General features: G+C 51.3%; 1 protein-coding gene across 3 annotated transcripts in view; it reads left to right on the top strand.

Moving 5' to 3' along the window:
• Nucleotides 1-23,362, top strand: part of FAM118A (family with sequence similarity 118 member A) — a 34,684-nt gene that overhangs the window by 2,212 nt on the left and 9,110 nt on the right. For 2 of the 3 annotated variants that reach the window (XM_049884647.1, XM_049884650.1), the window contains exons 2-6: nucleotides 12,165-12,220; nucleotides 13,209-13,461; nucleotides 18,259-18,480; nucleotides 21,239-21,367; nucleotides 22,666-22,951. In XM_049884647.1, the coding sequence (XP_049740604.1) occupies nucleotides 12,174-12,220; nucleotides 13,209-13,461; nucleotides 18,259-18,480; nucleotides 21,239-21,367; nucleotides 22,666-22,951 (937 nt within the window). In that variant the 5' untranslated portion in view covers nucleotides 12,165-12,173. Of the gene's footprint in view, nucleotides 1-768; nucleotides 11,811-12,164; nucleotides 12,221-13,208; nucleotides 13,462-18,258; nucleotides 18,481-21,238; nucleotides 21,368-22,665; nucleotides 22,952-23,362 lie in introns of those variants that run through there. The other variant, XM_049884649.1, reaches the window with a different exon arrangement.

Genomic DNA, 23,362 nt, shown 5'->3' on the forward strand with positions numbered 1-23,362 from the left:
AGGGAGGCAGAACTAAGCAGCTGGAAGGATTAGGGCAAAACAGGATGCTTTTACGTTGTTTCCGGGTCTTAATTTCGTTATTCATGGAGCTAACAGCTTTTTGAATGCCTGACAGGTCCAGGCATTGGCACTGGAGGTAGAGATGACACAGTCCCTGCTTGCAGGGCCTCGCCGGAGGGGCGGTTAGACAAGTACGTAGTGATGATAACAGTACAGTCGCATTGAACTTAGCTAGGTAGGGGTCAGAGTCATAGGAAGGGTAGTGTTAGGGAGGGCTTCTAGGAGGGGAGGAGGTGACAGGTAACAGGTGAGCTGATTCTCGAAGTTTGAGGCTGAGGAGAGGTTTGCCAGGGTTAATCCAGGTGAAGGGGAGAGGATGTGAAAAGTAGGAGGCACACCAGATTGTGGAAGCCGTGAAGTGTGGCCGGGGCTTAGATTCATCCTAGAGATGTATTGCCTCTCAGTCAAAGTCAAATGCAACTTTCTGAGGTTGCTATTGGAGGGCACCTTCAGTGGGGAGATCCCAGCCTGCACCCTGAGGCCTGTCCTGCGTTGGCACTCTCTGGGATTACTGCTTCTACCCCAGGCCCTGAGTGTGGAATGACCCAGCCGAGACTGAGGGCAAGTGGGAACTGGCCAGTGGACAGGAATGAGGGCAGTGTGCCACAGAGGAGACGAGAAGGGAGGAACTGGGGGGCTCTGCAGAGCACAGGGCATGAGAGGGGGAGGGCAAGAAGGGCTAATGAGGGCCAAGGCCTGGACGCCAGCTTCTGAGCCAAGTGGAGGGCGTGGGACTTGGTGGGAGTGGGGGGCCACTGAAGGTTTAAAGAAAGGAGTAAACGTGGTGTGTGAGGTCTTGAACAGTCGCTCCGGCTATAGTGGGGGAATCGTTTGGAGGAAGCAAGACGATGGGCGTGATGGAGGTGACCGGGACCAAGATAGTGGCAGTGGGGGCCGTGACTTCCTCAAGCTTCTTAAAGTCTAGACTCCAAAGACGGGTGTTCAGCGCTTCCCTGTCCGAGCCTACAGTTTTCTGTCTGGGGATTGACTGACTTTGGGAAGTTCTTACTCCCTTTAGGTGAGGTCACATCCTTTGCCCCACAGGACACAGGGGCCACCTTAGAGCTTCAGCGGGGTGTGAGCCTAACATCCACACAGGAGATGCCCTTGCTGCACAGTGGGCAGAAGGGGGCTGGTTCTCAGAGACGGGACAAGAGCACCAACGTTTGATGCTGGCCTTGGTGTCCTGAGGAAATGGAAAGCCGGTGAAGCGGAGCAGACAAGTTGAGATGCTTTGCATCAGAGATGCCACTCTGGCGATAGTGAGGGCTTAGAGGGGCTGACCCCCGAAGCAGGATGGTGTTCAGTAGTCCAGACAAGAAGTCGTGAGGGCTTTAAGGCGGTGGCAGATGGTATGGACTAGAGGGGAATTTAGGAAGGAAAATCAATGGGACTTTGGTTTGTGAAAGTCTGGACTTGGGTGAGGGAGAGGGCGACCCACGGACAGCCCAGTACAGTAGAGCTTGATGACGATGCAGCTGTGGTGTGTGTGTGCCGTCCGTTACGGCAGCCACGCATGGCTGCAGAGCGCTTCAAGTGCGACTCGTGTGACTGAGGAGCTGAGTTTTCCATATTAACTAATTAAAGCCAGCACACACACAGGTGTGGTGGGCAGCACGCTCTTCTAGGCTGGGTTCTTCTAAGTGTTATCCCGGTCAAGCTCCCAACAACCCTGTGAGGTGTAGGTGTTATTTCTGTTTTACAGCTGAAGGAAATGGAGGCTCAGAGAGGGCAAGCAACGTGCTCAGGTATTAAGTAGTACAACTAGAACCTGAACTTCTGAGTTAAAGTTAGAAGTTCCTGATAACTTACACATAGGTTCAAAGTTACCTGAAACCAAAAGCCAGACCCATTGCCGTCGAGTGACCCTGTAGGACAGAGTAGAACTGTCTCAGAAGGTTTCCAAGGAGCAGCTGGCGGATGAGCTCTTAACCACTGCGCCACTAGGGCTTTGAAAGTTACCTCAGAGTTAGGTTTAACTTCTCAGGCTGGGCTCTTTCTACTCCACCCTGCTTTCTTCCCCCACAGAACCTGAAGCTTCTTCACGCTGGGGAATGAAGTCGTCTGGAGTCCAGCATTGTTTGCCCCTGTTGAGGCCTCCGTATCTGTTCGTGCCAGAGTTAACTGGGGCAGTTGTGTGATAAGCAAGCATAGGCTAAACAGAACACCGTTTTTAGGTTGTTTTGCCCAAAGCTGCTTCCTGCTTCTGGTACCTTCCTAACGGTAGCTATTGCTCTTCGTAGCATTTCTAGAGACTTAATGGAGAAAGAAAGCAGGTGAAGCTGCCGATCGACTAAACTGGTGGCTTGTGAGTTGGGAAGAGTTGGCGGTGATGGGGTATAAATGAGCGCCTGAGACGCAGCTTTGGAATCACTGCAGACCGGGCCGTGCCTGTGTGGTGGGAGGGTGTGGGCCATGAGCCAGGAGTTAGTGTAGCTGCCTCTGATGCCGTGGGCACCTTGCCCAAGGCACTTTGCTTCTCAGGGTCTCAGTTTTCACATCTATAAAGTGAGGGTGCTTGCCATTGCATGATCTTTAAGGTCCCCCAGCTCTAAAACTCTGTAAGTTTAAGCTCCATCGGAGGTGTGCATTCCAGACATCTGCTCCTCTTGGGATGGGTGGGTACTGGTGGTCAGCATGTTCTGGTCTCCATTTTGGGGTCTTTCACTGTTACTGGCTCATCACTAAGTGCTGTCTCCTTGAGTTATGTGACATGTCACATCTGTTGGACACACATTAAACAGTGAAAGCCTTAATGGGTGGCAGGATTCCCAGTAAAATATCAGGTGTGCTTGCCATTCTGAGCAGCATTGAAGTTAGGAAGAAAGGCCCAAGGCTGCATACCACGGACGTTGGGCTCGGTGGCAGGCCTTGGCCAGGTGCCTTGCCCTCTGGGTGGAAAATGAGGGATAGTAATAGTATCCGCTTACAGGGTTGTTGAGAGGATTCGATGAAATATCGCATGTAGGGTGCCTAGCACTTTTCCTGGAATATGGTAAGGGCTCAAAAAGTAGCAGTAATGTTGCTTTTTGAACTAAATGTTTCCTTTAAGTTTGTTAGTGGTGGGTTTTGTTGTTTTCATGGTTTGGGCAGCTCTGTTGGCACTGGTCATTTTGAGCATTGCAAAATAAGTGCCTTTTTTGTTGTGATTTTTTTCTGACTGATTGGTTAAGTAGCCTGTGTTCAAATGAAGGTTTTGCATCTCCTGTAAATGGAAGAAAACAATCCATTCTGAAGATCCCTTGCTTGTAACAGCCAAGGTTAGACTTTACCAGAACCTTGGTTGAACTGATAGGTACTTGTGGTGACTGCCTTGGAAAAGTGATGCTGAATTTAAAGCAGGGCTCCGTTCTGGTGGCTCCAACCCCCACTGAGAATTTGCATTTCCACCCCAGATACACTGAATCAGAATCTACATTTTCTTTTATTTTTTATTATTTAGAATGTTTTTATTTATTGAAAGATCTGTTTTAGAGTAATTTAGACATAGTTTCTATCACATCAGTATTGTAGATTCATAAAAAGAAAAATAGAAGCAAGATAAATTAAGGCACTCAAGCCTTCATGTTCTGAGTCCAGCTGCTCTAAACCACTTTTTGTCCACGTTTTCCCAGACAGTATTATCTTCTGTGCCGTGAGAGCGTAGATGACGCGGTATTTCTTTAGAAAATGCTCCGTGGTGCTGTTCTGCTCAGTCAGCAGGAACTTGCTGACAAGTTGATGTTTGATGCCTTATCAACAGTCTTGCTCCATGCAGCAAAAAGCAACAACAGCCACCTGGTTGCCTTGAATTTTTTTTCATCTTTTCCTGATCTCATCCCCTCACTAGAGGACCTGAGTCTGTCTTTTTTTTTTTTTTTTTAATTTTGTTGTTGTTATTGAGAATACACACTGCAGAACATACACCAATTCGACATGTACAGTTCGGTGACATTGATTAAATTCTCAGAGTTGTGCAGCCATTCTCACCCTCCTTTTGAGTTGTTCCTCCACCAGTAACATAAACTCATTGTCCCCTAAGGTTCCCGTTTAATCTTTCCAGTTGCTCTTGACAATTTGATCCCATATGCAGTAGTCCCCCCCTTATCCATGGTCCCACTTTCTGTGGTTGCAGTTACCTGTGGTCAACCTCAGTCTGAAAATATTAAATGGAAAATTCCAGAAACAAACAATTCATGAGTTTTAAATTGCGAGCTGTTCTGGGTAGCGTGCTGAATCTTGAATCTCGCATTGGACTGCTCCGTCCTGCTGGGAGGTTAATCATCCCTTAGTCCCTTGTGTCCACGCTGTACGCTACCCGCTCCTCAGTCACTTAGTAGCCATCTCGGTTATCAGATGAACTCTCCAAATATTGCAATGCTGGTGTTATTTTACCTAATAATTGTTCTGTTTCATTATAAGTTCTTGTTGTTAACCTCTTACTGTATCTAATTTATCAATTAATCATAGCTATGTACGTATAGGAAAAAACATAGTCTATGTAGAGCCTGGTACTGTCCACAGTTTCAGATATCCACTGGTGGTCCTAGAACATATCTCCCGCAGATAAGGGAGAACTACTGTAGATAGTTCTTAGAAGAGCGTAATGTCCGTGGCAGATGTTTTTTACTTGTTCAGCTAAACTATTGTTTGGTTTTAAGAAGACTTCAGGAAATACTTTTGGTTTAAGATTTAAAGATTATCTCAGGACAATAGTTTTGGGGGTTCATCTAGCCTCTGTGGCTCCAGGAAGTCTGGAGTCTATGAGACTTTGAAATTCTGTCCTGCATTTTCCCCTTTTGATCAAGGATTCTTTAGAATCCTTGAACAAAATGTTCAGTAATGGTAGCCGGGCACCATCCCGTTCTCCTGGTCTCGTGGCAAAGGAGGCAGTTGTTCGTGGAGGCAATCAGCCACACGTTCCATTTTCTGCTCTTATTCCTGATCCCTTCCTCTGTTGTTCCAGGCATATAGAGACCAGTTGTTGTGCCTTGGATGGCCACCTGTACAGGCTTTTAAGACCCCAGGTACTACATAGTGAACTAGGAGGTAGAACAGAAGCACTAAACATGATATCAGGCTAATTAACTAGGATGTGCCATGAAACCACAACCCAGAAGCTGAGTAATTTTAACTAGAGTTTTTGTGGTTGTTAGGTGCTGTTGAGTCAGTTCCGACTCATAGTGACCCCATGCACAAGAGAACGAAACACTGCCAGGTCCTACACCATCCTTACAATCGTTGTTATGCTTGAGCTCACTGTTGCAGCCACTGTGTCAATCCGCCTCGTTGAGGGTCTTCCTCTTTTCCGCTGACCCTGTACTCTGCCAAGCATGATGTCCTTCTTCAGGGACTGATCCCTCCTGACAACATGTCCAAAGTATGTAAGATGCAGTCTCGCCATCCTTGCTTCTAAGGAGCATTCTGGTTGTACTTCTAAGACAAATTTGTTCGTTCTTTTGGCAGTCCATGGTATATTCAGTATCCTTCGCCAACACCACAATTCAAAGGCGTCAATTCTTCTTCGGTCTTCCTTATTCATTGTCCAGCTTTCACATGCATATGATGCGATTGAAAATACCATGGCTTGGGTCAGGCGCACCTTAGTCTTCAAGGTGGCATCTTTGCTTTTCAGCATTTTGAAGAGGTCCTTTGCAGCAGATTTACCCAATGCAATGTGTCTTTTGATTTCTTGACTGCTCCTTCTACAGCTGTTGATTATGGATCCAAGTAAAATGAAATCCTTGACAACTTCAATCTTTTCTCCGTTTATCAGGATGTTGCTTATTGATCCAGTTGTGAGAATTTTTGTTTTCTTTATGTTGAGGTGCAATCCATACTGAAGGCCACTGTCTTTGATTTTCATTAGATCACCTTTAATAGTTACTACTCTTGTCAAAGACTTTTTCCTTCTCTCCCCCTCAAAACTTATGGACACTCTGTTACTTGTTAATCCACTCTTTTTTTTTTTTTTTTTCGCTTCACAGTCTCTTCCTCCTGTCCCACCCCCGTGCTCTTCATTGCAATGAGTGGTGGTCATGGGTGTTTGAGACTGCAGCGACCAAGACGCCAGCCAGTTCCCTGCTCACAGGGTGGGCTCAGTGGGTTGCTCCTGAGTTCCAGTCACCTGCTGCTTGGTGGGCTAACCAGCCCAGGTAGCCTCGCTCAGGTGCTGCTGTCAACCAGTGTGCCTGGCTCGCCACCACGTGGCCTACATCCTCCCAGGAGGTGAGATAGGGCTTTACAAGGCCAAGTTCCAAGAAGCAGCTCCGGTATCAAAGTGTTTTATCAAACTCTTTCTTGCTTCACGTTTGTCCATATCTGGTTGGCCAAAGAGTTCTCATGACCAAGCCTCAAGTCTGTGTGTGAGGAGACTGTGTGGACAGCAGGAGGCATGGGGGCAGGTGGGTCATTAACAGTCTACCCTGTGAGGGAGGGCTTTTTGTGCCACCTGTAAATGACAAGTTCAGTTTTTGTAGTTTATTGTGTTTTGCATTGGCCTCGGTTTGAGGAACCCTTTTTAGTGCCGGGAATTCAAATAAGGCAGTCTCAAACGACTCTGTGTGTAGTTCATAAAGTCCTGGTGATCTCAGCTTCTAAGCAGGAAACACCCTCTTCAGACTGTATTTGTGGCTTCAGATACAGAAGGTAGGAACTGCTTACAGGCATCTGCCTTGGGGCCTGATGCTGCTTGCAGAAAACGCTGATAAGTGCTGGGGAAACATGGCTTGCTAGGATGATCTGGCTCTGGGCCTGCACCCTGGTGACAAGGCAGTCACCAAGGAAACCAAAGATACAGCTTCTAAAAGGCCCCTCAGAGGCTTTGTTGCTGCCGTCTGGAATCTGCCCAGCTTGGGAGCATGTGTTGGAGATGGAAGTAGAAAGCAAGAAGGAACTTCCGGGACGAGGGTGGCAGTTGTTTTTGAAATTCTTACTTGGGCCTTGTTTCAGAACAAGGGGAGGTTTGGAGTAATTTTGAGGTTATTGTGAGATTTGGCTCTGATGTGGATGCTGCCGAGAGAACAGGAAATGAAATCTTGGTGTTTTAAACATGTGGTGGGAGAGTGAGCTGCAAATGTCTAAATATGGCCAACTCTGCAGGTCTTCATTGCAGGGCGAGTGTGCTGAGTTGGGATAGAATTGGTTACTTCCCACACTGGCTCCTTTGATCCTTAAAGGTACATAGTGCACATCTGCCCGTCGAGGTGGGGACCTGGGTGGTTCTACTGGAGTCCTGGCCGAGGGGTCAGTGCCACACCTTCATCGAGCCCTGGATGAGGAAGAGGCCCTTGTTTTGGGCACTCAAACCAGCAGCCGGCCACCCCCGATCCCAAGATCCCACCTGCTTTGTAAGTGTTCGGACCCATAGTGAGAACTTGTTCTTTTGAGAAACTTTGAAATCTCCCAGTTCAGGAGGACCCAGATGCCGCCGGCAAGAGTTCTAGTCACAATTTTTTGCAGGTGTGTAAGTGCAGTACTGGGTTTGGGTAAGTGCAGTGTTTAGGTTGTGACTTTGTAACTAGAATCCTTGGTGTGTGGAGAATCAAAAGCAGTGGAGCAACGATGGAAAGAGCTAGGGAGAGATTTTGAAAGTTCTGGGCTTGGGCTATCTCAACAGCCATTGGCTGACCGGTGGCTGTTTAAAAAAGTAATCTGAAATGTTGTACAGAAGGCTGAGATGAGCGGCTCCTTCCCACAGGCAGGAGAACAGCTGTTTTGATATATAGCAGCGTGGATGGTTCTGGAAGTCAGGGGTGGGGGCGTTGGATTAGTCTGCTGATGAGTGTCTCAGTAACCTGTCATACAGGTTTGGACAGGAGCGGGCTCTGGGTTCCCCTCTGCGGTGGGGGGCTCGGAGAGGAAGTGGGGGGACAGTCCCATTGACAGCTGGAGCCCAAGCTGAGTGAACCGAGTGAACTGGCAGTTAGAACTCCCAGAGGACCTTTCATGAGTGCCCCCCCTCCACCAGCTTACAGAACCATGTCTGTTAGCGAGAGTTACTGTTTGATAGTTGGTAGAACTGAGGGCTGCTGTAAAAACGGCATGAGGTGGCATCTGACCTCCTCTAACCCCACAAGGGGGCAGGAGAACTGGGATCAGCAGCACAAGGCTGACTCCCATGAGGCAAAGGCCAGACAAGCTTCTTCTCTCTGCCATCTTTACTAACTTTGACACAAGTTGTTCCCCCCCTCAAGCACTCTGCTCCTCTGCTGGGTTTGATAATTCATTGCAGTGGCCACACAGAACTCACAGACCACGCTCACCATCAAGGGGTTTATTAGAGAAGTAACAGAATTCGGGCTCAGGAACTCTCAGGATACAGTTCTTCCATCAGGACAGCCTCTTCCCAGCTGTGCTCGCAGGCATGCCTCTCCCTGGCCCTAAGTCTCTGCCCAAAGGCACCCCGCTTTCTCTTCTGTGGGCTGGGAAGCCCACCGTGCTGTCTCCTGCTGCTGGGTCTCTCCTTCCTTGGTGGTGGGCTCCCCCTCTCTGCTCTGGAATTGGCTCTCTTTTAAAGCAAAACTGACCAATTCCCTTGGTAGGCCATAGTTACCCTATCACATAATCACCTGGGTGGGAGTTAACAAGACCGTGGCTGGAAAGGCCACACACAAATCAGTCCACTACAGCTGGTGAATAGTTAGTCATTGAAACCCAGGGCTGGGGCCCAGGTTTGCTTCTGCTGGGACTTATACTACAGTCAAACCTTTGAAAGCTGGAACCTGTGTAAGGCGGAAACCTGCCAGAGAAGGAAAATACAAATATTTTACACTATACAGAGAGCTACAGAAAAGTGGTGACTACACCCTGTCAAAGGCGGAAAACTTGGGAGACCTGGAAAAGCAGGGCAGGCCCGTCGAGTTCTGGCTGTCACAGTTTTCACTGTATATAATGGGCAGCCTGTAATTTGTCGTTTTCCTTAGAAAATCTCTAGTAGATCCAGAAAACAGACAAACAGACTCCACTTGATGGTAGGTGACTGTGACTGTAACTCTGCAGTAGAAAGGAGAATGGGAGGTGCAGCCCACGCCCACTCTGCCGGCCTCCCCTGGACAAGTTACAGACACCTTTGGGCCTCATTTCCTCACCTGCGCACTGTAGTTTCTTAACACTTGGGGGAAGATCACAGACACCTTTGGGAGTTTGATGGAAGCGCTGAGCCCTTTCCCCAATGGGGGTGGGGGTTGCCCAGTGTACCTACATAAAGTTTTGTGTACGCCTTTAGGGGACAGGCTTCAGAATCCCACTTAGGACTGAAATTTCAGGGCTCTCATAGCCTGAGTAAGCCTTGTTTCCCTGCCCTGGAAAATCACTTTTGGTGACCTGATTCTAATTAGGAAGACAAAGGTGACCCCTGTGAACCAGTGGCTGCAGGCAGAGCTGGTGGGGACGTGTGCAGCAGGCCCCACACTCGGCTGGCACCTTTCCGGAGAGTAGTTTGGCAGTACATGCTGAGCTGTTTCACAGGACGTGGAGCCTGTAACTCAGCCATTCCGTTCCCCAGGATGTTCTTCTAAATAAATAATTTAAAAATATATAAAAAGCTTCACGCACCAAGGTGATCGTTAGATTGTTACCGCGAGACTGTCCTGCATTGGCATGTAGATAAGAATCCCATAAATGCAGCCGTACACTTAGATTTCTGAGTAGTTTTTAATAAAATAGGGGAATTGTGTTTGTTATAATATGTGAAAAAGGATGGATATGCTCTGTGATCTCAAATAATATTAAAAAAATGAAAATCTAGAGGAAAATACAGAAATGTTGACAAGTTATTGCTTGTAGATAGTAGGATTATGGGGTATTTGAACTTTTTCTGTTTTCTCGTCTGTGGTATTAGCTCCAGGTTAGGGAAGGATGTGATTCGGAAAAACTGTAGCATGTGGACATAGTTTGGCAGCGCAGATCTAGCTCGTTTCTGGCTGGATCCAGTGGTTTTTCTGTTTCTAGCTTTTTAGGGAAGTGCTGTTGTTTTCCAAAGTGGTTATACCATTTTGTATTCCCACCAGCAGTGCATAGTTCCAGTCTCACTGCAGTCTCCAACGTTTGTTATTTTCTATTTTTTTTTGATTTTGTGCCAGTAATGCCAGGTGAGATGGTATCTCACTGTGGTTTTGACTTGCATTTTCTCTAATGGATAGTGATCTCAAGCATTTCCTCACGTGTCTGTTGGCCGCTTGGATGTTTTCTTTGGTGAAGTGTCTGTTCATTTCCTTTGCCCATTTTTTAACTGAATTTTTTGTCTTTTTGTTGTAGGGGTGTTGGATTTTCCTGTAGATTTTAGAAAGTAGACCTCTGTCGAATTCGTAATAGCCAAAAATTTGTTCCTAGTTTGTAGATTCTCTTTTTAGTCTTTTGGTGAAGTCTTATTTTAAAAAATTTTTATTGTGCTTTAAGTGAAAGCTTACAATTCAAGTCCGTTTTTCGTATAAAAACTTATACACACATTGTTATGTGGCCCTAGTTGCCCCCCCCTACAATGTGACAGCACACTCCTCTCCACCCTGTATTTCCCATGTCCATTCACCCAGTTCCTGTCCCCCTCTGCCTTCTCATCTCGCCTCAGACAGGAGCTGCCCACTTAGTCTCTGCCGTGGTGAAGCCTTTTGATGAGCTTAAGTGTTTAATTTTTAGACGGTCCCAGTTACCTAGCTTATCTTCTGGAGTTTGTGTGTTGTTAGTTAGGGTTTGTATCCTGTAATGCCTTGTATTAGGGCCTCTAGCATTGAGACTATTTTTTCTTCTCTGATCTTTATAGTTTTTGGGTTTTTATTTAGGTCTTTGGTCCATTTTGAGTTGGTTTTTGTGTAAGCTGTGAGGTATAGGTCCTGTTTCATTTTTTTGCAGATGGACATCCAGTTTTGTTAAAAAGACTGCCTTTTTCCCATCTGATGGACTTTGGGCCCTTGTTGAAGATCAGGTGACCATAGGTGGATGGGTTTACATGTGGGCTCTCAGTTCTGTTGCATTGGTCAATGGATCTGTCGTTGTACAGGTAGCAGGCTGTCCTGACTGCTGTAGCTGTATGGTAGGTTCGGAGGTCAGGCAGTGTGAGTGTGAGTTCTCCTGCTTTATTCTTCTTCAGTGGTGTGTTACTTACCCAGGGCCTCCTCCCTTTCCATATAAAGTTAATGATTAGTTTTTCCGTCTCTTTGAAGAATGTTACTGTATTTGTAGGATTGCTTTGCGTGCAGGACATTTTCTTCATAAACTTTGTTATGCCACTTGACCTAGATGTCCCCTGAAACTATGGTCCACAGACCCCTGCCCCTGCTACTCTGTCCCTTGAAGTGTTTGGTTGTGTTCAGGAAACTTCCTAACTTCTGGTTTAGTGCAGTTGTGCTGATATGTATGATAAATTTTGAGAACTACTCTGGTTCTTGTTAAAATGTAGATTGTGATTCGGTGTATCTGGGGTGGAAAGGCAGATTCTCAGCAGGGGAGTCTAACTGGACTGAACCGGTTAGAACCCTGGCTGGATCTAAGTAAGTATGGCCGAGGGGAGGGCTGACACCTCAGAAACAGTGCTAGTGCAGTTGCCAAGACTTGGTGAAAAGTGTCACACTCCACCTCAAGTACAGTACCAGAGAGCACGGGTGTTGTTGTCAGGTGCCGTCCTAGTCTGTTCCGACTCGCAGTGACCCTGTGTACACCGGAAGAAAACACCTCCCGGTCCTCCGCCATCCTCACAGCCGTTGTTATGCTCAAGCCCATTGTTGTAGCGTCTGGCTTGTCTTCGCTATGCCGCTTGCCATTTTCCTTCTTCTGTGGTAAGTCATTTGTTCATGCCGAATCTCTGCAGGCCTGGAAGCTCTTCCGAGATAGGGTCATAGGGGCCGGCGTGAGCAGCCGGCCCTGAGCCGCCACCGGATGGCACTCAGAGCTCGTTAGAGCAGCAAGAGTCTGAACCTCCGGGCCTGATAGATCACACAGCGTTGGGGGCAGTGGCTTAGGAAACATCCTCAATGGACGTTTTTTGCATGTGACATTTTTCAGGTCTTCTAATTTAAATAACGATCCGGGACCTTTGGTTTTAATTCCAACCTTAACTCTCTTCCAGGGTAATTGTCAAAGAACGTTTACCTGGGGGATAGAAATTGCTTCTGACTGATTTTTCTCTTTAGGGTTCACAGATGGATTCAGTGGAAAAGCCAACAAATAGAAGTGAACAGAAGTCAAGGTAAATAGTCACCCATGCCTTCAAGCTGATTGACCTCACGCAGCACCCCTCGGGTCTGCCCACATGGTGCTTAGCACCTGCGTTGCTCTGGACCCCGTGGGTCTGGAGGGGGCCTTAAGGGGGCTGTCCGCTGCGTTTTGCTTCAACAAAAGAAACATTCCAGAAGGCAGTTTTCTACCCCAGTGCCCCACAGCCTAGCTTCCAAACCAAGCAGCAAGTAGCTAGAGTGGCCTTGTCTATGACTCGGGCGCCCCGCTTAGCGGGAAAGAGTTCTTGGCTGAAGATGACCAGCAGGCTTTGCGTGTGAGGAGGCAGCCAGAGAAGGGGGCGCTGGCCTGAAACGCGCTGCGGTAGGTGGTGCCGGGAACCTGCATATCTCTCACTGCAGGCAGGGATCATTTGTCGTCACAGTTCGTATTTACAGTCTCTCTGCAGCTCCAGAGAAGTGAAGAGTGCTGAGCTTTTTATTCACAGCTATGTGTCACTTAGATATGTGCTTAGCACTGTGGGAGACTCAAGATGAATAAGACACAGCTGCCCCCAGGTCCTTTAGGAAACGAGACTAACCCGGTGCCAAGTTAATTTTGACTCATAGCAGCCCCGTAGGACAGAGAACTGCTCCATGGGGTTTCCAAGGCTGTAATCTTTATGGAAGCAGACTGCCACATCTCTCTCCCATGGAGCTGCTGGTGGGCTCAAAACGCGGACCTTTGGGTTCACAGCCGAGCGCTTAACCACTGTGCCACCAGGGCACCTTTCAATTGAGGCTAGCCCATGTAAAGTAAAGACGTAAAGGAGACAGCCCAGACTGTCCTCCCACCGTGGGGTAGAGTAGGGAAAACACCGATGTGTGCCCTGCAGGCTGTATTAGACGTTCCCAGGTGCCGCGTGGGGCTAAATGGAACCTGGGCAGGCGATAGTGATATTCTCTGTGTGGTCGCAGTATTTCCACGTTGGCGTTCATTCTCTCCTTCCCTGTTGTGAGTAGAAAGTTTTTGAAAAGCCTCATCCGGAAACAGCCACAGGAACTGCTCCTGGTCATCGGGACAGGTGTCAGCGCGGCCGTGGCCCCAGGCATCCCTGCGCTGTGCTCCTGGCGAGGCTGCATCGAGGCTGTCATCGAGGCTGCGGAGCAGCTGGAGGTGTTGCATCCTGGGGACATCGCCGAGTTCCGGAGGAAGATGACCAAGGACCGGGACCTGCTGGTTGTTGCCCACGACCTCATCCGTAAGATGTCACCGGTGAGTCTTTCTGACAAGTACTGCAGGTCCCACGGGGCGACCCTGGTTCTGGGCCATGCAGTTGAGTCTTCCTGATGAGTACTGCAGGTCCCACAGGGTGACCCTGGTTCTGGGCCATGCGGGTGAGTCTTTCTGATGAGTACTGCAGGTCGCATGGGGCCGACCCTGGTTCTGGGCCATGCGGGTGTGTCTTTCTGACAAGTACTGCAGGTCCCACGGGGCTGACCCTCATTCTGGGCCATGTGGGTGAGTCTTTCTGACGAGTACTGCAGGTCCCACGGGGTGACCCTGGTTCTGGGCCATGCGGGTGAGTCTTTCTGGCGAGTACTGCAGGTCCCACGGGGCCGACCCTGGTTCTGGGCCATGCGGGTGAGTCTGGATTTGATGTTAATTTGCTTCGGGCCTGTGCTGTGTTCGCTTCATGGCAGACTCAGCTGAGCAGGAGCCCAAAATCCTCTCATCTGTCAGTGTCATCTTTTGACACACAGAACATGCCAGGTACTGCGTGGGGCTAAATGGAACCTGGGCAGGCGACAGGTCTGGGGTGTCGTTATGTGCCACTGGGTGTGAATTTGGTGGTTTTCTGTTTGTTGGGTGGAGGAGGGACCTCTAGGTGTGTCTTGGTCTCAGCACGCCGGCCACATCTCTTCAGATGATGAGTTGTTCTTAGAAAATGTTGCAAGATGGTGGAGATAGCTTTCTGTGGGCTAGTGGACGTGATCCAGGAGAGAGGAAGGTCATCGGTTCTGTAAGAGACAGTGCTAGAGTGGTGCGTGAGGGAGCTTGGCCTTAGGTGCATGGCTGGGTCCTCCACAGGGCAGGTGCAGTGACAGGTGAGGTGGGTCCTCTGTGGGGCAGGTGCAGTGACAGGTGCGGTGGGTCCTCCATGGGGCAGGTGCGGTGACAGGTGAGGGCGTGTCCTCCATGGGGCAGGTGAGGTGACAGGTGAGGGCGGGCCCTCCATGGGGCCAGTGCAATGACAGGTCAGGGTGGGTTCCCCATGGGAGCAGGTGTAGTGGTAGATGAGGGCGTGTCCTCCGTGAGAACAGGTGCAGTGACAGGTGAGGACGTGTCCTCCATGGGGCAGGCGCAGGGACAGGTGAGGACGTGTCCTCCGTGGGGCAGGTGCAGTGACAGGTGAGGGCGTGTCCTCCGTGGGAGCAGGTGCAGTGACAGGTGAGGCCGTGTCCTCCGTGGGAGCAGGTGCAGTGACAGGTGAGGCCGTGTCCTCTGTGGGAGCAGGTGCAGTGACAGGTGAGGACGTGTCCTCCATGGGGCAGGTGCAGTGACAGGTGAGGCCGTGTCCTCCGTGGGAGCAGGTGCAGTGACAGGTGAGGACGTGTCCTCCGTGGGGCAGGTGCAGTGACAGGTGAGGCCGTGTCCTCCGTGGGAGCAGGTGCAGTGACAGGTGAGGCAGTGTCTTCTGTGGGAGCAGGTGCAGTGACAGGTGAGGCCGTGTCCTCCGTGGGAGCAGGTGCAGTGACGGGTGAGGCCGTGTCTTCTGTGGGAGCAGGTGCAGTGACAGGTGAGGCCGTGTCCTCTGTGGGAGCAGGTGCAGTGAAGGTCAGCCACAACATGGAGACCCCAGTGCCGGGAAGCTGGACAGTGTGGCGGAGGCTGTGGTAGGCTTCTTCTCATTGCTTGGACTTGGATTGAAGAAGACCTAAAGGTCTAGCGGCTCAGCTCTTTCTGTTTCTCATGTACAAGTGTGGTGAGCACGGAGTTCACAGTGTTGGGGCCCAGGCTCCCGTCTGTCCTCTGCTCCTTCAACTTGCAGCATCCTTCTCAGACCCTAAGATAGCTGTTGCAGCTCCTGCCATGACAAGCATGCTCCGGCCTGTGAGGGGAAAGTGGAAGTCATCTCCAAGGGCCTGACACAGAAGTCACATGTCACTTCTGTTTCCGTCTCATTGGCTGGAGTTTGACACGCGGCTCTATGGCTCAGCGGTAGACATGGCTCCCACGCTGGAGGCCTGGTCTCAGTATCCGGCCAGTGCACCCCATGTTCAGTCACCCTGCGTCTGTTGGGGGAGGCTTGCATGTTGCTGTGATGCTGAACAGGTTTTAGCAGAGCGTCCAGGGCCTGGCAATCTACTTCTGAAATCAGCCCGTGAAAACCCTGTGATCACAATGGTTGATCCGCATCTGATCATGGGCATGGCCCAGGACTGGGCAGCATTTCATTCTTTCGTGCGTGGGGTTGCCATGAGTTGGGGGTGGACTTGAGCGTATCTGACAGTACCTAGGTTTACCAGAGTCCAGGAGAGGACTTCAGTTTGGGTGATGCTAACAAACACGAGTGTCTGTTGATATGGGCCAGTGTATCAGAGCAGGGCTGGCAGTCTGTGGCCTGCAAGCGATCCAGTCTGCTGCCTGTTTTTGTAGGTAAAGCCTCATTGGACGCAGCCACGCCCATTCATTTCAGCAGGCTGTGGGGCTTTCCTGCTTCTGTGCAGAGTATTTGCAATAGAGCGTATGGCCTGCAAAGCCTAAAATATTTACTATCTGGCCCTTTATAAAAAGAGCTGACCAACCCATCAGAAGAAGACGACAGAGTCAGTGGTGCAGGGAAATGCATAGGATTGCTGGGCAGCTCTGAGGGCCCGTTTGAGACGAGGTCCCTCTGTGAGCAGAGGCCACATTGGCCGGAAGTGGGTTCATCTCGGGGATGAGTGTTTGGAGCCTCATTCTACTGCCCTCTCTGCTGTTGTGTATTTTTTGAGAACTTTCATAAAAAGAGCTACAGTGAGGCCAGTCAGCATGGGGTGTTCTCCCTGCACGTCCATCCGTTTTGAGGACAAGTGTGGGACGTGCAGAGTTGGGTTGATGGGGGCTGGGGTCTTGAGGACAGATGTGGAGAAAGTGGAGAGTTGGGTTGATCAGGGTTGGAGTTTTGCCAGAGAATCCCAACAAAGCAAAGAAGGGCAAGGAAGTTGGGCGCGTAGCCAAGAGAGTGGTGAAGTGATAAGAGTCTGGGACCCCAGCTGGTTGGTGGGAGTAGGGAGGGCATTGGGGCAGTGAGGGCCAGTGAGAAGGTAGTAGAGTCAGCATCTGGTGGTCTTGGTGGGGTGAGGTTTTCATGGGAGCTGGGGTGCAGGAGAGTTGGGCGGACAGGAAGGAGTGGTTGGAGATGGGGAGACTGGACCAGAGCTCTTGGTAAGGATGAAATCTGGGGTGTGACCGTCGGTGGGATGGCTGAGATGGGACTGTTACTGGGGAGACTAACGGAGGACTTTGGAGGCCCTGGTGCAGAAAAGATGGTCTAAGTGGGCGTGAACACCTACAAACTGTGACAGAAGTACAGCTGGAGGGGGTAATGGCGAGCTGGGAGCTGAAGTCTCCAGGGGGTGAGGGGCGAGACCCAGGAGTCTCTGTTCCTGCGACAAGGGGGGTGGCCAGCCGTCAGGGGAGGGAGGCAGATCATCTAGCAGCAGCAGTGTCAGGCCCAGGGGCATAGGGATGTGGGGAGCAGCCCCTGCCTGGGGGACTTGGGGGAGGGCACAGGGACGTGGGGAGCAGCCCCCACCTGGGGGGCTTGGGGGAGGGCACAGGGATGTGGGGAGCAGCCCCCGCCTGGGGGACTTGGAGGGCACAGGGATGTGGGGAGCAGCCCCCGCCTGGGGGACTTGGGGGAGGGCACAGGGACATGGGGAGCAGCCCCCGTCTGGGGGACTTGGGGGAGGACACAGGGATGTGGGGACCAGCCCCTGCTTGGGGGACTTGGGGGAGCAGGCCGCCTGGTTCAGCTGAGGAAGAAGATAAGCACCCACATGGGAGGGTGAAGATGGGAGATGTTGCTGCCGACAGCCTCTGAGCTCCACTGGGAATAGTGGGAGGGCTTTGGAATCGGGAGGGTGGGAGAGTGTCAGGAAAGGGGGTACCCAGAGCCTTATGGGGAGAGTGGTAATCTGGCTTTTCATGACGACCAACTTACACAGGGACAAAGGGCACGATGACAGGGTGAATTCTGACAGACGGCCAGGTGGGGAGGGCTAGGTGGAGTCACTGCAAGGCAGTGCACCCCTGGGCTCCGTGGCCATCCCGCGGGGAGACAGAGGCCAGGCCGGGGTACCTTCCTGGGAGCGCATGAGATCTCTCCACCCCTACGTCCTCCTCTCTACCACCCCCATCTTAAGAGCAAAACTCTTCAAAAGAGCTGTTTGTACCCGTTGTGGCCAGTTACTATCCTTTTCTCATGGACCCACTCCAGGCAGGCTTGTGCCCCCACCACTGTCCTGAAACTGCCCTTGTCCAGGCATCCAGGGCCTTGGTGCTGAATGCAGAGGCCCAGGCAAAGCCATCTTGTTGACTCCCAGCAGTCCCTGCAGCACTGTCTCTCAGCGGTCTCTGCAGCGCTGTCATCTGTTGAAGGTGCATTGATGGAGACACACCCTTTGTTGTGCCACCAAGAACGAGAAAGCCAGTACCGCTGCAGCTCTCCGGGGAAGGCTGGGGTCTGAGGCCTGGTGGTCAAGGCCCAAGGTCTGGTTCAGGTCCCTCTCTGCCATCACTTCCCGTTGTTTCCCTCCACTGGTCTGCCTCCGGCCCCGCCACCCTCGCCCAGCCCTGCCTGCCCTCCTTTCTGCTTTGCTTTTCCCACAGCCGTGGTCCCTATCCGGCCTGTCATCCCTGTTTGCCCATTCTCTGTCTCCCTCCTCTGGAGCCGTCATAAACTCCATGAGGTCAGTGGTTGGTGTTTCATGGCTGTGTTCCTCGCACCCAGAATACCACCTGCTTAGGTGCACGGAGGTTGTCAAAGGCCGACGTCCTCGTAACTGGCGTTCTGCCTTTCCGTAGCGCACCGGTGACACCAAGCCCAGCTTCTTCCAGGACTGCCTGATGGAGGTCTTTGACAGCCTGGAGCAGCACATCCAGAAGCCACTGGTGCTGCAGTGCGTCCTTGGCCTGATGGAGCGTGGCACCATGGTGCTGACCACCAACTACGACAACCTGCTGGAGATTGTCGGGCAGCGGCAGAACAGGCCCATGGAGTCCCTGGACCTCAAGGACAAGACGAAGGTGCGGGCCTGGGCCGAGGGCTGTGGGCTGCTGAGGATTTACGGGAGGTTTGCTTTCCTCCAGCAGGGACTTTGTCCTGACAGGTTGCTACCTGCCAGCTCTCCGCAGTCGAACCAGCCGCTAAGTCATTCTTGAAAGGCTATGCTGGTCTCCGCAGGGCCGCCGGGAGCTGGGGTGGTGAGGCCCTTCATCTCTCGAGACTTGTGTTGCCCAATTTCTTTTCTTATTACCTTGTCTTTCTTTCTGGTCCCCGGGTGGTGCAGACAGTTTGCACTCAGCTATTAACCTGAAGGTTGGTGGCTTGAACCTACCCGGTGGCGCTCTGCAGTAAAGGCCTGGCAATCTGCTTCTGGAAGGGTGACAGCCAAGAAACCCTATGGAGCCCGGCTCTGCTCTGTAACACACGGGTCTCCTTGAGTGAGAATCCGTTCCACAGCAGTGGGTTGCTTTTTTGTATTCTGTCCTGCGGGCCTGTAAGCTTTTCTGATCTACATTTACTCACTGGATTCCTTGTAGAAAATACGGGAAATAAAAATAGTGAGAAAGGAAAGCAAAAGCCGCCACAGTCTTGCTGGTGTTAATTTCTGGTTAATAAAACCCATAGGGATTGCAGCATCGATAGCCTTTTCGCCCACATTTTTCCCATAATATTACACTGTGAGCCTTTTCCTGTCATTGAACTGGCTTGCAGGCGTGAGTTAAAACAGCAGAATACTTGGGAGACTGACCGAGAGTCGTTAGTCGTCCTGCACTGTTGTAGCAGAGTTTTGCCATTACAGCTAATGCTGCAGCGACGGTCCTTACGCTTCCATGTTTCTCTTTGCTTCTTCATGGTAAATTCCTAGAAGAGTGTCAGCGTCTAAAGGCGTGACTATTTTAAAGACTGATAGAAATTTCCAGATTGTTTTCCGGAATGATTCACCAGTTACCCCCCACTGACTGGGTATGGGGGTACTACCTAGTTCCCATGACTTGCCAACCCAAGACGTTATTTAAAAAAACAAAACAAAATACACTTCAGCTATCTGATAGGTGAAAATTTACAATTTTTATTTTTTTTATGAGTAAGGTTGAGCACATTTGTGAAGTGCGTGTTCATTTCCTGTGTAGGTTTTTGTAAGGGTTTACATTAGTGTTGATGACTACCACTGCTCCCCATGCCGTCCTGCTGAGCCCGTGAGGGAAGGTGTCTGTCCCCTCTGGTCACCCTCCCCGTGCTGTCCCTCTGAGCCCGTGAGGGAAGGTGTCTGTCCCCTCTGGTCACCCTCCCCGTGCTGTCCCTCTGAGCCCGTGAGGGAAGGTGTCTGTCCCCTCTGGTCACCCTCCCCGTGCTGTCCCTCTGAGCCCGTGAGGGAAGGTGTCTGTCCCCTCTGGTCACCCTCCCCGTGCTGTCCCTCTGAGCCCGTGAGGGAAGGTGTCTGTCCCCTCTGGTCACCCTCCCCGTGCTGTCCCTCTGAGCCCGTGAGGGAAGGTGTCTGCCCCCTTTTGTCACCCTCCCCGTGCTGTCCCTCTGAACCCGTGAGGGAAGGTGTCTGTCCCCTCTGGTCACCCTCTCCGTGCTGTCCCTCTGAGCCCGTGAGGAAAGGTGTCTGTCCCCTCTGGTCACCCTCCCCGTGCTGTCCCTCTGAGCCCGTGAGGGAAGGGGTCTGTCCCCTCTGGTCACCCTCCCCGTGCTGTCCCTCTGAGCCCGTGAGGGAAGGTGTCTGGCTCCTCTGTGCACAGGGAGGCTCGAGCACATGGAGGTGGCATCTTGTTTGAGGCCCCACCCTAGTGGCAGGCTGGCGCACACCCAGGCCTCAGCTCAGAGTCCTCAGTGCTCACCTTCATGGCAGAGAGTGAGGGGTGCTCGGGGACATGGGTGCAGACTTCTTAGAAGGAGTCGCTCTGAGACTACAGTTCTTGCCATCGTGGGTGGCGTTTCACCCTGTCCAGGGCTGTCAGCGACCTGGGGGAGTTTGTCTTCCTTAGCGAGCTTAGGACGGTGTGACACTGTGAGTGGTGTCTGTGGCGAGAAACCGCAGATTGAGCATAGCGATGACGGAGCTAGCTGGTCCCCCGAGCGTGTTGGTGAGCGGGGGTGTCTCCTGCTGGTACATCCGCTGAGGGACGCTCCCACGTGAGGTGAAACTACCTGTTCACCGTCACATCTTCCTGAGGCCCTTTGCTCTGTGTCTTGAACAAAATGCATACAGTTGGCCGTTTGATGAATTCTGTTTTCTGTACGTATTTTTTCTGATTATAAAAACAATATATAAATAAAACCAAAAAGCCACTGCTGTTGAGTCAATTCCAACTCATGGTGTCCCTGTAGGACAGAGTAGAACTGCGCCGTAGGGTCTCCAAGGCCGTAAGTCTTTACAGAAGCCGACTGCCACGTCTTTCTCCCGCGCAGCGGCTGGAGGGCTCAAGCCGCCCACTCTGTAAATAGCAATATTTAAAATGCAGCGTGTAAGCCAGAAGTGAATGTTCCCAGTGATCCTAACGTAATCACTTTGAACAGTTTGCCGTAATCTCAAACGTTAAAGCTACTTTCTGCTTACCTCGCTGTCTTTAGGGTCCTTTTGATGGGCTCTAACAGGAGTACGTAGCACTGGTAATGGCTGAGCTTCCCTTAGGTCTTAAAGGTATAACTATAAGTTGAAACGTCTAGTCTTTCTCAGGGAAGTTCGAAAACCAGGAATCCGATTTAGATGTTTTCCTCTTGTATCTGCTTTAGATAACAGCAGGTTTCCCTGTGTCTTGGCTTCGTGTTTGCTAGGTCCTCCAGTGGGCGAGAGGGCACATCAAATATGGCGTTCTCCACATCCATGGCTTATACACAGACCCTTGTGGGATGGTGCTGGACCCATCAGGGTATAAGGATGTGACCCAAGACCCCGAAGTAATGGTAAGGCTCATTTAATCAGGCATTTGCTGCATAACCTTGGAAATACGTGGTGCCCACTAGCTGGCTGTAGTCTGAACGGTTCTCCGTGTCCAGGCATCACCCTCCATCTGCCCTCCACACTGCTGCTGGGGCAGGGCCATGTCTCCCATCCTCTCGGCTGTGTCTGCAAGGCCTGGCATGCTGGCCATAGATGCCCAGTGAGCACTTGCTGGGTCAGGAGTGCTGCCTCCTGTAAGGTCCTGGGTCTGGGCTGCTCTTCCCAGGCTTGGCCTCATCCCTGCGGGGCAGGGGGGATGCTCCTGTGCAGGGCGGCCTCCCTCCCTCCTACAGCTCCTCATTTCTTACACACACATTCAGCCTTCCTTCTCTGAGCCCATCCAGCGCCTCTCCCTCCTTCCTGTACGGAGCACGCTGTCTGTTCAGCTTTCAAAACCCAGTCTTCACATTTCTGTCTCTGTGAGGGCTGCTCCACACTCTTCCGGTAACAGCACTCAGTAATTCCTTGGTTCATCTGTGAGCTCAGGGTCAAGGGCTCTGTCACTCATTGGCAACCCCAGGCCCTGTGTGACACTGGCACCAGGCATGCCTGCAGTGTCCGACTCGGCAGATTCTTGTCCTGTGTGGTGCACGCGGGTGGCTGGCTGTAGGGGTCCCTGTGCTGGGCTGAGCCTCTCCGAGGGGTCTGGATGCCCGTATTGGTGGTTCCCTGTGCTTTGCCCAGCCCTGCCCTCTCTGTCCCCAGTGACCCCCCGGTCTGTGCCCCCTGTGCCACTCCCTGCATCTCTGTCCCTGGTCCCTCCTCAGCATTCCTGCCCTCCCTCCCAAGCCCTCTTCTCTGAGCGCTACAGAGTGCACACACATGATCCGCTGAGGTGGACGCTGCCTCCAGGTGTTTGCACGTGCGGCTCTGAGCTGAAACATGCTAAAGGCCCTCATTTCCTGGTAAACGTTTTACATAATGCTAGATTGGAGGTGGGTGATGGCACTGACAAGATTTGGTGGGCAGGGGCTGGGGACGATGGCCACGTCTACACGGACGTTGATTTTCGGCACAGGCCAGGTAACTGGCCCTGGTGGGAAGAGGCTCGCCGTCCTGGCCGAGTGGCAGACAGCCAGCCCAGCTGGGCTTCCGTCTCTCAGTTGATCTGAGAGCTGTGTCAGGGGTGTGTGCTGCGTAGCTGACCTCATTCCTCAGTGTGGCTCTCCGGAAGTCTGGCCAGAGATGCTGTTCTGGGGTTAGGTGTAGACCTTGCTGTCTTTCCACTGAGCATCCGATGTCGTCTTTGGCCTTTTCACAGGAAGCTCTGCAAAACCTGTACCGCACCAAATCTTTCCTGTTTGTGGGCTGTGGAGAGACCCTTCGTGATCAGATATTCCAGGCCCTCTTCCTTTACTCTGTGCCGAATAAGGTGGACTTAGAACACTACATGGTCGTGCTCAAGGAGGACGAAGACCATTTCTTTAAGCATCAGGCAGACATGCTTGTGCACGGAATTAAAGTCGTATCCTACGGGGACTGCTTCGACGACTTTCCAGGCTACATGCACGACCTCACCACGCAGATCTGCAGACAGCGCAGCCCAGGTACAGGGTCTCTTCTCCACCTCCGGGGTGTGACAGGCAGCCCCTTCTGGGCCTCTCCATTAAAAATTTTTTTTTCCTGAGATACTGTTCACCTACCATGACATTCACCGATGTTCCAGTTCATTTAAAAAATGCCTCTCAGTGCTTTAAAAATAGCGAGTGCATCAGGGTAGTGGGGTGATAGTAACAGTCTGTGACTAGAAGTTTAAAATAACTCTGAAGTTCACAGCTGTGTGTTTAGTTGCACACATTTAGCATGTTTCAGATCCTAGGCCACGCTTCAGATGACCTTGACCAAGAAAGGAAACAACCAAGCCAGCTCAGTCACTTGCGATGCATAAAAGCTGCGAAGAGCAGGGTGTTCTCACTGTCCTCCTGCTGCTATGTTCTAAAAGTTACAGCTTTAAAAAT

Source organism: Elephas maximus, chromosome 4 (assembly GCF_024166365.1).
Source record: "Elephas maximus indicus isolate mEleMax1 chromosome 4, mEleMax1 primary haplotype, whole genome shotgun sequence".
Lineage (NCBI taxonomy): Eukaryota > Metazoa > Chordata > Mammalia > Proboscidea > Elephantidae > Elephas > Elephas maximus.